Source organism: Coturnix japonica, chromosome 7 (assembly GCF_054131305.1).
Source record: "Coturnix japonica strain WE chromosome 7, WE-NBRP24, whole genome shotgun sequence".
NCBI classification, from domain to species: Eukaryota; Metazoa; Chordata; class Aves; order Galliformes; family Phasianidae; genus Coturnix; species Coturnix japonica.
Genome location: NC_140669.1, coordinates 12,836,227 through 12,848,911, shown reverse-complemented (window position 1 = coordinate 12,848,911; position 12,685 = coordinate 12,836,227). Strand labels below are relative to the sequence as shown.

The window sequence follows — 12,685 nt, the reverse complement described above, 5'->3', positions numbered from 1 at the left end:
CACCTGTCACCAGCACTGCTGTAAACTTACAGCAAAGCTCTTAATGAGGGTTGTCTCAATGCAAACAAAAGCAACAAAATGCCCAAGTCTTGCATAGTGGAAGGTGACTGCATATCAGTTATAAAGAAACAGAAAGCAAGAAGATGGTATGATAACCCTTTCAATGGCACAACTGTGATTAAGTAAAGGTGGAATCTTTAACCAGTAAAAACAGAAAGAGACAATAAAATGATAAATATTGCTTTATTAAATTACTTTTGTACCCCTACAAAGAAATTCTTTAATTTCCATTACAGAATTAAATGAAGAAAATTCCTTGCTGTCTCTGTAGTTATCTAGATTTTGATACAAAAAGGTTGTAAAAAGACCAGCCTATTCAAGTTACAAAAAAAGGCAGAGAATAGACAAGTTCCCTCAGGAATCTTGAGGCTCAGAATATAAAGTCCTATAATACAATGAAATTAGGAATTCAGCAATGTGTTGAACAATTGTAAACTGTAACTGCACAAGTGGACCACATTATTCAGCAGTTTCCTTGAAGGTATAATCTGTGAACTGAACAAAAAGCGTAGCTGACACAGCAGACCTCATTTAGTCACTCTCCCTTTTATACCCTCCAACTTAAAGCTGTGAGATCAGCATCCAGCATTTAAATGATAGAAAGGAAACTTGTTTCCATAAATATCAGAATTTCTCCATCCTATAACTATTTATATAATATAAAGTAGCTAGCTGGTACAAATCTGTTACAAATCATTTTTCAAGTAACACAGGTGGCTGAGGCAAAATAATTAAATTCAGATCATACACCATTTTACCGTAAATACAGTTATTTGAAAGGTAAACACATAACCACAGCACTGACAATATACCAATGCCGCTGTGTCATGGACTCGATGTGTCAGTAGAAAATTAGGATGCCTTTATTATTAAAATCAAGGACATTCATTCCAGTCTCTGGTAATCTAATCTTAGTGCAAAACAGATGCTAAGACATATTTAGCAAAGGAAAAAAAAAAAAAAAAAAGAAAGGTGATACATTTAAGGCCAAAGATTTGTTCAGTCATCACTATCGCTTCCAGATTCACTCAGCTGCAAGTCATTTCCTAAAAGAGACAGAGTCATCAGATTAGTCATTTTCAAGGAAATATCTTTCAAGATTTTCCCCTTTCCCAATTAAAGGCTCACAACCAACTTGATTTTAGTTTCTACGTAAGAGTAGAAGCCAACAGAACCACAGAGACCACATTTCTGCAATTTTAAACTCTTAGCAGGAAGGCCATTAGCTTATTAGTCACAAAGGCATTTACTATTGCAAGATCACAACAGCTGACACCTATCTTTGCCACCCACATTTTCATGCTTCATAAAGGGGAAAACTGCTGGCAAATGCAGTTTTGTGAAAAACAAGTTGCAGGGTTGTTGGTTCTTTTTTTTTCCTTTTCAATAAACATTTGAATGCACTCAGTTGTGCTTGACAACAAAGCCACGTCTCAGTCAAGAGCAGCAGCTCTTTGATGCACCTTTTATAGATGTATCAGTGACCTACTATTGCAAACAGGTTTTGGAACGAGCGAACAAACAAAACATCAAAAGCAATTTCACACAGCACTTTAATTTGGAAGCTATATACGTATTTCAAAATGGGAAATTAAGAACAGAGACTACATTGTGCTTGCAGTGAATGCCCATAAGCTTATGGGAAGGGAGGGGAGGAATCAGAGAACACTAACAACAAAAACAAACAGAGCAGTATGTTATAAAGAATTGATAGCATATCAGCAGCACCCCATATTTTTAGATTAAGAATTTCTTCCAGCCAGTATGATTTTCCTCACACCTCTGTTGTGAAATAGCCATTAGAAAATGAAAAATACATCCCTCTCGTTGTTCAGAAATGAACTAAAAAGCACAGAGAATGGCTGGAACTCAGCAGGCGCAGTATTTACACATGTTCTTTCGCCCTTCACAGATCACTTTTCCAGATGGATAAGAGTAACCTCAGTAGGGTAAAACCAGCAAGACACACAGATCATATGTTTTGTTATCAGGCATTACATTTCTGCTAGAACACTGAAGTCTTTAACATGGCTGCATTTAGCCTTCCCTTGTTTTCCACTATGTCAGCACTACAGCTTAGGAAGCGTGGTACATGATTCTCCGCAACAAAGCAGAAAACATTGTTTATGTAAGACAAGTATAGTGAAGATGGATCTTTTCAGCAATCTTTAAAGTACTGTTGTAGTCATTTTTCCAATGCTAAAGAGCATATCTACAGCCATAACACTTATAATGTTTAAAAAGCAACTTTTAAAGGGAAAAAAAGTAATTTGTTGGAAATTATTGAGGACAATATATTAACCTGAGAAACAGTATTTCAAGGTAGGGAATGGCACTAGCAAATTAAACTCAAGCATTTATCACTCAAAGGAAAACAATCAAAGAGTTCTTGGAAATCCTAATCCTATTATGCATTACCTACTTTGAGAGATGGCTGCAGTAAGAACAAGAAGATAACCTTCCAAATAATGATTCTGCAGCCTTCAGAAGTTATTTCAACACAGTTAATAGAAATGACACAAACTGAATAACACCAGCTAGAAATACCAACGCTTGTGAAAACCAGCAGATGGGAAAAGCAAGGACTCCAAGTTCCAGAGTCAGAAGTAATTCATTTGAATATATTTCAGGGAAAACTTTCTGGCCCATCTTTCTAACTCTACCTCTAAAAGAACACCTGCAGAAAGATGGCAAAATAACAGAGTTAGTAGTTTCAGAATGGAACCCTGATTTAATCAGGACTCTGAAGAACCATCTACCCTCAACTGTACTTTGCACAGTAATAAAGTGGGGGGAAAATGGGAATTCAGTCTTCCACAGTGCCAATGCTTACTAGTAACATCAAATAAAGGAAGTAGATTACCCTGTAAACCATGGCATTTCCTAAACTTTTGGATCTGTGGCTATAATACAGTTGAATTCATGCAAGAAGTTATTTGAGACAAGGAGTCATAAGAGTGTCTGCGTTTCACGGATCATAGTTAGTACATCAACACCAAATACAAGGAAAAGTATTTCATGACTAGCTGCTGTACCAGCACCAAAAAGAATCCAGAGAACTGAAGTTGTGTTAAAAGCTGAATACATGAGACACTGCCCCAGTATAGTCAGTGTGCTGATTTTTCCCAGAAAATTAGAGTCTGCTTAGTATAACTCTCATTTACAAGTAAACATAAAGCAACATATGTTCAAATATTTGTAGAGAGATTAACTAGCGTCAGTATTTACAAGCTTTATTATAAGGCAAGTTGTGAGCTTAGATCAGCTTCTGAAGGGAGAAAGAAGCAGGATTTCAGGGGTGAGCCTTGCCACTGAGGGTAAGGAGGCAGCTTTGACCCCTGGATTCCTGAGAAGGTAACTTATTTCTGTCTGTTAGAAGTGTCTTGTTACCATGCTCCTGTGCCTTCCAAGTTCCACAAAACCTCAACTGTTTGATTTATATACCTAAGATGAAACCTCTCTCTAACCCTTTCCCCAAACTTCTGCCTGCATTCAGCAAGCCAAAGAAACTTCACTAATTGCTAATCACAGCCTTGATTCTGCAGAGCTGCACAAAACTAGTCATGCACACGCATGATCAAACCTCAAAACAGGATTAGACAAGCAAACTATTTGTTTGTGCGGACATTTGTTGCTTCAGTGTTTTATTTTTGAAAAACATTTGAGATGGAAGAAATGACCATCCCGAACCCCAACAGAGAAATCCTGTAATTCAAGCTAGAACCATGTGCTATTCATTTAGTGCCTCCAGGTTTCACTGTTATTTACCCTCTCCTGCCAAATTTCCTCACCAAGAGAGCTAGAGGAAATGCATTCTTCTTCAAAACGGCTTTCTTAATCTTTGTCTAGTTGAAGTGTACTTCAAACATTAACAGTACTCGTTAGGTATAGAATCAAGCAGTAAATAAAAGTCAGATCCTCACAGAATCAGGTTGGAAAGCAGTTTAAAGATCATCCAGTTCCAATCCCTCTGCACTGGGCATGATCGACACCCACTGCCCAAATCCCCATCCAACCTGACCTTGAATATCTTCAGGAATAGGACATCCACAGCTTCTCTGGGTAACCTGTTCAGCCTATAAAAGAGGAGATTGAGGGGAGACCTCATCACAGCCTACAGCTTTCTTATGAACGGGAGAGGTGCTGATCTCCTTACGGTGACCAATGATAGAATCCAAGGGAACAGCATGAAGTGGCAACAGGGGACATACAGGTTAGATATCAGGAGAACTTCTTCACCATGAGAGTGTTGAGACACTGGAACAACCTGTCCAGGGGAAGCTGAGCTTGAAGCTGGCACTGAGCTTGACAGAGTTCAAGAAGCGTCTGGATAACACACTCAGACATACAGTCTGGTTTTTTATGGTCTTGTCTAGAGCCAGGAGTTGGACTAAATGATCCTTATAGGTACCTTCTAACTTAGGATATTCTATGATTCTAACATCTGCAAGTACTTCTCCTCAGGGATGCTTTCAGTGCATTCTCCACCCAGCCTGTGTTTGTACTGAAGATTACACTGAGCAGCATGCAGAACTTCATGAGGTTTGCACAACCTGAGGATCATCACTTGTCACTGATCTCCACTTGAACATAGAGCTGCTGGCCACAACTCTGACTGTGATCATCCATCTAATTCCCTATCTACCAAGAAAGCTTTCTATCAAATTCAGGTCTCTCCAATTTAGAACTAAGCTCAATAGCTACGGAAGCTAGTTAAGCCCAAGGCTTGATGCTACAAACAGAAGGTTTCACCTCTCTACGCAAGTTCTCAAGCACTAAGTCATCAACTTCCTCTGTGATGGCTTTGATGTTGTCATGTTTCAAGCAGCATTTTCTCACTATGATTGTTGGAACTAGTAGAGTTGGCCACCTGTACTCCTAACAGTGTTTCACAGTGGAAGCTTTGACAGCTGAGATTCTGTCACAGGAGGAAGAGCTTAATTTCATTTTCATAGCAGCTTTAAATAAAGCATGAAGAACGGTGAATCTCATTTGTGAACGAGGGTTGAAATAAATGGCATATTTTGAAGTCACACAAATTACAAATGAAGACATTGTTTTCTACACTGACAGTAAAATGAAGATAGCATTTAGTTATTGGCACATGAAGTCACAAGACTTTTCCATCTGATCTTATCTCTGATCAGACAGTATGTAAGTAACCACAGATATTTAAGTATTTCAATACTTGCTACAAAAGAAAAAACAACACTGGAAAAAAAGAAGCCACCACCAAACCTGTTTGCATTACCTATTAGGTGCTGAAATAGAAGTAGGCCCGCCAGAGTCTGAAACTTCAATATAACCAGTTTACATATAGATGATAGGCCTTAAAGATCTTGGGCAGTACAGTAGGGTTTTATAGAAATCTCTTCATAATGTGAGCCTGCAGTTAAATGCCTACTTAAAAGCATACTTGTTTTCAAACAGCTGAACGCTAACAACTTCTACATCTGAATACTCCCTCTTACTTAAGTAGCAAACTTGAGACTCTACCTACTGATTTTCTCCCCCTCCACTGTCCAAGCTCTCCTTTATGGACAATACTCGCAACATATTCCAAGCTGTGTGGAAATCACATCTTGAAGAACACAGCAGCAGCTACTCTTCAAATGATATTTTTAGTTGGTTGAATTGGTGGAATAATATCACCTGAAAATAAAGAACTGCCTTCCTTACATGCCAAAGAGAGTTTTGCCATGCTGTCCAGTTGGGACAGTGCCATGAATAATAGTAATTGAAGTAGCTAAGAATATGCCATCTCTTCTGTAATTCAAAGTATTGTCAGTGTGGTATCTTTCCCATAGTTCTAACCAAGAAATTACATGTTTTGAGAGTACCCTGTAAGTTCAAGTACTTTCATTACAAAATCACTGTTCTGCAGTCTCAATGTATATAACTGGGAGGAAGCCAGAACAGCTCAGAACTGCAACAGCTTTAATTTAGTATCTCTTGGGACCAAAAGCCTTCCAGCCTACCATCTAATTCAGACTTTGGCTGAATAATCAAACCTTAGCATTGCTTCCCACAGTTTAAATTAAAACAGAGACATACTTAAAAACAATATGGTTTCCGTTCAGAATCTTGATGTCTGGAATTGCATACTAAGAAAAGAACCATCTTTGTACTTACGTAGTGTATTCATCATATGACCACTGTTCTCCTGGGATCTGTTATGACTGACATCTTCATCAGGGACAGCCTGATGTGGTACTGCAGACACAGTAGGTTGTGGCTGTAGATATGGCATTGACAAGGGAAGAGTGGGCCTTGCTTCCTCATCTTCAGAATCACTGGAACTATTTTCACTACTTGATGAAGAGGATGAAGAACTTTTGGAGTCAGATGAACTATCAGAACTACTCAGCTGATCCATCATGCTGGCTTCTGCTTTTAGTTCTGCAAACAATGTTTCTCAGTTAGCATTATCATGGTTGAGGTATAAGAGGGACAAAGAAAACTGTCATTTAAAAAAGAAAATCAGTTACACAAATCAACACATTACTGAGAGGAAAAAAAAAAAATCAGAAAACCTCAGAACAAAGAAAAGGGTATAAGCAAACATCTAGTTTGTCATGTGGTTTTCCTCTCCCTGAGCTTGGACAGTTTTTCCCCTTTCAAGTCAAGCATTAGAACAAGGGTTACTGAACATGAACCCCACATTCCACAGGGTAATGCATCCCACATAGCCTTTAATTTCTGTAACTAGCTAGTCTTATATTTTCCCTAAAGATGTCTTTACCTGATTAAAAGTTGCAGTTACAACCACAGAAGTAAGTCAGCAACAAAATGTTAGTAACTGCACTCAAAATACCTTCCAGCAGTTCAGCAATGCAATCAACATGCACATGGACAACATCGTCAAATACTGAAGATGAAAGTGATCAAAAAGTAAGATTGTTCAAGGCTTAATCAAATCAAGAAAGGAAAATAAAAAGAATAAGCTTCAACACAAACTTCCATGAATGCTTCCAATTCTGCATTATCAAAGGTCAGCCTGAAGGAAAAGTTATTCAGGTCAGTCAGCCTTATCAAAAGCCAGTCTAAAGGAAAAAAGGCACTCAGGAAAACTGGCAGTTCCTGAAACAGCATGGCTATGACTGCAAGGACAAACTACCTCAATGCCAAGGAAGAACAGAAGAACCAAAGCGGTCCTTTATTGCAATCTGACTCAAACACAAGGGAAAATAGAGGTTAAAAACTGGAAGAATCCTGCAGCTAAGAGCAAGCATGCACAACATCAGCATAAAAATAAGCCAGAAAATCTAAGGTAAAAATTAGAAAGCAGCTGGCAGAAAGATCAAGATGATATTTCAAAATCATTCTAGAAGAGAAATGCCAAGGACTGATCTACCACCTTTCTGAGGTTGTAAGCTAATCAAGATATAGCGCTCAAGTCCTGTGCACTTATGCCTCTTCCTCCCTGCTCTCACTTGTGACTACTGATTAAAAAAAAATTAACAGTACCAAAAATTGATGAATGAGAACTTTGCCCTGAATTCTGAAACAACTGAATTGCATTAGAAAAATAGAAGCATTTTCAGACAGAGGAAGAAGGGCTATATGTATACTGGGGGAGAAATATAGAGTGACCTTCCTCCCGCCCCAGAAAATGAAGGTAGTAACAAGTTCAAAGTAGTGCACTTAAACAGGAATAGTCAGTTACACAACCACAGGATGAAAAATGATTCAGCAGGCAACACTTTGGAAGAGCCTGTTACAGTGGATCACTAAACACAGTTCTACTGTATCATGCTGCAGCAGAAATGACAAGCATTACACTGAGATGAGATGCTATCTGGTCTTCATATATGAAGACAGTGCCAGTAAGCCAACCTTCTTGCTCAGAGTAGCAAGGCTAAAACCTCAGCTGAAACTGGTTTTTGGCACTGCAGGAAAAATTTTGAACTAGTTGAAAAGTTGCTAGAGGAGAGTGACAATGAATTAGTGATCTAGAAAACTTCTACAAAAGAATCTACCAGATGGCATCATTTTGAAGATAGAACTGGTGAGATATAGTAGATTTCTGAGTACATTAAGACATTAAGGGCTACTTAAACGCAGTGGAGTAATCTGGCCTGTACTTACACAATGAATATAAACCATAAGGAAAACAAAGCCCTGGAATAAGCTGCCAGGGAGAACTCTAAATCCATCACCAGAGAGCTTGAAGAACACAGTTAGAAAAAAAACATCAGAAATCTGACTTTAGGACAGAAAGATGGACTAGATAACCTTGTGAGGTCCCTTCCAGCCCTGTTTCTTAATTATTCTACATTTTCTTAAGTAGCACTCAAAATTGGACTGGCAGTACAAAAGAGTTTGATATATTTTGGCAGCCACATTGTTATCTTGCAATGTGTTCAACACTCCCACTCCCCAAAAGCAACAGAGCACCAAGAAAAAGTATTATTTCATTCACTGCACTCAAGCTTTCCTTTGTCTTTGCAAGCCCAGCTCTATTCTAATACTGTTCTGTATATCTTTATAGTGACACATCTGAAAAACCTATTTGAAGGAATTCAGAACATCTTTCGAGATAGACATCAACTGATTGAAACTGTCACCTGTCAGCATTCCTGTAGCAAGTAATGGCCACCTGCCATTTTCCCTGCCCTCCAAAAAGTAATAAGGCCTGCTACTACACAAAATATGTGTCTCACAAACACAGCACATAGCACTGTTCAAGAGGTGATTTGTGCAGGCACTTGCTGTATTCCCCCCCCCCTCCCCATGTCATCTTCCACAAGACTCATCTGGCAATTCAAAAATTGAGTTGTAATGCACTGCACCCTATATGTTCACTGAATGCAGAGAAACAAAAGAAGCTGTGTCAAAATAGGAAGCGACTACACTGGTTGCAGTACCATAGTACAGGCTACTTTCTGCTTGATTATAGAAGCAGCAGGAAGAAAACATATGTTTATATATATATATATATGTGTGTGTGTGTGTGTGTGTGTGTGTGCATGTGTATGAGTAAAAGCAGCATAGCTTTTGGCATTAAGCCTAATGATTCACCTGAATTTAAGGTTAAGTTTCAAATACTGCTTTGCTACCACTTGAACCAAAGCATGAGGGCAAAGTGCTTATACAATCAGCTCCTGGAGTGAATGTCAAACTAAAAACACACTCTCTGCTCTCAAAAAATCCTAGTTAAGAGCAAAGTTTCTAAAGCTCATATAGCAGCAGAGTTTACCTTGTTCAATGTCATCCATAGGAGAAGGTGGAAACATCTTGTCTTTCGGTGGGGAATTTTTATTGTTTGGATTCTTAGCTGAGTTTCGGATTTGCTGCTGTTGCTGTTCTATACGAGATTGGACCTTACTGCTTCCTTCAGCTCTGTTTAAAAAGAAAAGAAAATTGTCATTGCTTCAGAAGACAGGATATGAGATAAAAAGCAGGAATACAGAGGATGCTATACCTCAAGTTATGGAATTACTTGCCATATCTTCCTAAAAAGCATCATTACACTTACAGGTACATTAATTAATCTTACTAGCATATAATTAGATGTGGATGTAACATTTAAAATACAGTGCCAATAAGTTTTGAATTCTGTGTTAGTTGACTTGTTATAACACCTGGCTGCCCAGGATCATTCACTAATAACTACTGAAAGAAAGTTCTGGAGATTCAGTAATACAAAAGAACACAAACTTGGTATGGGAAAAACAAGTCACTGCTACTACTGAAACCAGAACAGAGATTTTTGTTGGTCTATTTTCTCATTTAGAAGAAGACATTATGCAAACTACTTTCCAAAGAGATTTGCCCTCTATAATCATTAGATAATCGTCATCATCTCTTAACAATGTGCCACTTTTTAGTTAAAGTAGAGGAAAAATGACTTTTCTATGATTTCTTCTGGTCAAGACTTGAAAGCTACAAAGCCAAGTTGGCGTGTTGAGATCACAGGCTTTGCAATCTATTGAACAAAGCCAGAGACAATCTAAGCACAACGTTACGATAAAAATAGTGAAGGGCTGAAGCATCTCTCAATTTCAACTCAGTAACAAATAGATTCTCTTAATGAGTGGAGGACAGGTGTTCACCTTGTAAATTACCCACCTGATTTTCTTCACAGTGATGTTGCTACTAAGTTTCTCTAGGCGACATTCTCCAGTGTCATGATTGATAATTAAGATACATTCCTTTAGGTAAGGCTTCTTTGAGCCCTTGAACACTGTCACTGGTGGAGTGGAGCCCTGGTAAATCAGAAGAGCCCAGCAATTGTTACAAAGTAGTACTTTTTCCTCCTTATGAACAGGAAACAATCCATCACAGAGATTACAAATTCATTATAAGCAATCATTTCTAGCCTTGAGAAATGCTATTGGTTATTTCAAACTAGACTCAACCGTGACCAAAAGCAGCTGGTGACTGACTGGAAGGAAATTTCATCTTCAGCATTTAATCAGTTTCAAGCTTATTTCCAGATCACAGCATACTTACTGTAGGACTCCTTTTACCAAAAGGGTTTCAGTAACCAATAAACAGAGCAGTAAAGCATGGCAGGTAGTAAATTTTCCTTTTCCAGTCTTTCCTGCTTTAGAACTGTGCTACTGCAGTAAATACCAAGGGGAAACTCACACTGCCAACATACACATAAAGCTTTTCGGTGTGTGCAACACTTCAGGGTCATCCTACAACTTACTTCCAATTCAGTGAATACACTTAAAGCTACAGCACAGCTGTTTAACCTTTAGGTCCTGTGCAATTTTACACGTTAGAGCAATTGGTTTTGAGCTCTTAAATTACACAATCAGCTCTAAAATGACATTAAAACTTTCTATCCTTCTATCTTCAACATAGTCTTATGACTACAAGCCACAAGAGATAATTACGGGGTGACCAAGGCCAGGCTGGTTGGGGCACCAGGCAGCCTAATCTTGTGGCTGCTGACCCTATCCATGGCAGGTGGGTGGAACTGGAGAGACTAAGTCCCTTCCAGGCTAAAACATTGTGTGATTCTATGATAGCAAAATATACCACCCCATATGCCGGCCAATCTTCTGCCAACCCACTCACCTCAATATTCGGCAGCGTTATCGTCACCTGTTCACCTTTGCCAACTTCAAGGTCTCCTTCACAAGCAGTATCAATAGACGCAGGCTTAAAGTCATCTAAAGATAAGAACAAACTGGATTATTTGTGGGCTTTTCAGGCCCCTTTTAACCCTAGACACGCTCTGAATATCATTTCAATTGGAGACTATTATGCTATGACCTTTTTTGCTGGCATATCACCTGCCGATCCCCTGATCAGATCTGTAGATCAGCAGAATTCAAAGTCGAGATTGTTTTCTCCCTATTCAGCTTAAACGTTAACACCTTTCAGATATACTTTAGGAAGCCGTGTTAGGTGCTAAAGGCTCAGAGACTGGATGCGTTAGACTTCAAAAGAAAAGACTTCAATTAAATACTTTCAGAAAGGCAGTAAGTAGCTTTTGAAAGCCCCTGGGAGGCGATTGTCCCTTTACGGTCGGCTCTCAGGAGGCCCCACCTGCAGCCGGCATTCAGCTCTGAGGCCCCCAGCACAAGAAGGGCACAGACCTGTTGGAGCACGTCTGGGGGGCTGTGAGATGTTAGGGGAAATTCTTTGTGCTCGTGTGGGTTTGAGTCCTGTGCCCCACATACAGTGTGCTGCTGGGGAGCACAGCAGAGATCCAGAGCTTCTCATCAGGAATCAGGGGTGATATTTGCTTTAAGCTAGTAGGCAGTTCAAGCAGAGATACTGATTTCAGCGCACATAAGCTGCCTTCTGAATTTCAGCGGCAGCCAGTAGCTGTGCTTCCCCCTTTAGTCATTCGTTAACACAAGCCTCAGGTGTCAGAGCGATCTCTGCGTACACAGCGGGGATGAGTACACCAGTTCCTATGCCTCATTCGTTGGAAAGGAAGGGAGATTTCAAAACAGATTTCAGAGCAAATCATCGAATTACCGCAGTCAGCGAAAAGCGGGACCGGTGTGAAGCACTCGGTGTAGTTTCAGAACGAGGCTCATCTCCGCGGCAGCGCAGTTCCCGGCGTGCGGCCCCGCGGGGAACGCGTGAGCGAACGGGGCAGCGCTCGGAGCCGCCGGCCCGGCCTGGCATCATCCCCAGGGCAGCCGTCTCCTGGCTACCCCAGGACCGCGAGCGCACAGCCCTCCTGGCAGCGGCCGCGCAGCCAAGGAGGGGACGCGACGAACGCCGCCCGTAACCTTTGGTGCCGAACTGCGCTCGGCTCCTGAGAACGAAGCGCGAGAGGGCAGAGCTCCGGGCCTGCAGAGCCGCCCGGACCGGGCCCTTCCCCCCCCCAACCCGGGGACGGATCCGCCTCGTGCCGCGTGAGCCGCTCCGGGTCCGACCCCGCTCCAAGCCGGAACCCGGAGCCCGACACCCGGCACCTGCCGCCCCCCCGCGCGTCCCCCATCTCACAGCGCACGGTGTGGAAGGCGCAGCGCGGCTGCTTCTCGAAGGTCTCTCCCAGCTGCAGCACCCGCTCCTTGCGCTCCAACAGCGGCGGGGCCATCCCGTCCATGGCGGCGCGCACCGCACGCCTCACACCATGGTCCGCACGGGCGGCCCCCGCCGCTGCCGCCGCCACCGCACATCCCTCACGCCGCGGGGCGGGGCCGCGCCG

The 12,685-nt window shown here is 41.1% G+C and overlaps 1 protein-coding gene across 1 annotated transcript; it reads right to left on the bottom strand.

The window, feature by feature from the left end:
* Positions 1–226: 226 nt before the first annotated feature.
* Positions 227–12,673, bottom strand: EAF2 (ELL associated factor 2). Its single transcript, XM_015868777.2, has 6 exons — positions 12,481–12,673; positions 11,092–11,186; positions 10,132–10,268; positions 9,260–9,402; positions 6,193–6,459; positions 227–1,106 (listed from the first exon to the last, which is right to left on the bottom strand). The coding sequence occupies exons 1-6, from the start codon at positions 12,581–12,583 to the stop codon at positions 1,060–1,062; spliced, it is 792 nt and encodes a 263-aa protein (XP_015724263.2). The 5' UTR covers positions 12,584–12,673; the 3' UTR covers positions 227–1,059.
* Between the last annotated feature and the right edge of the window lie 12 nt (positions 12,674–12,685).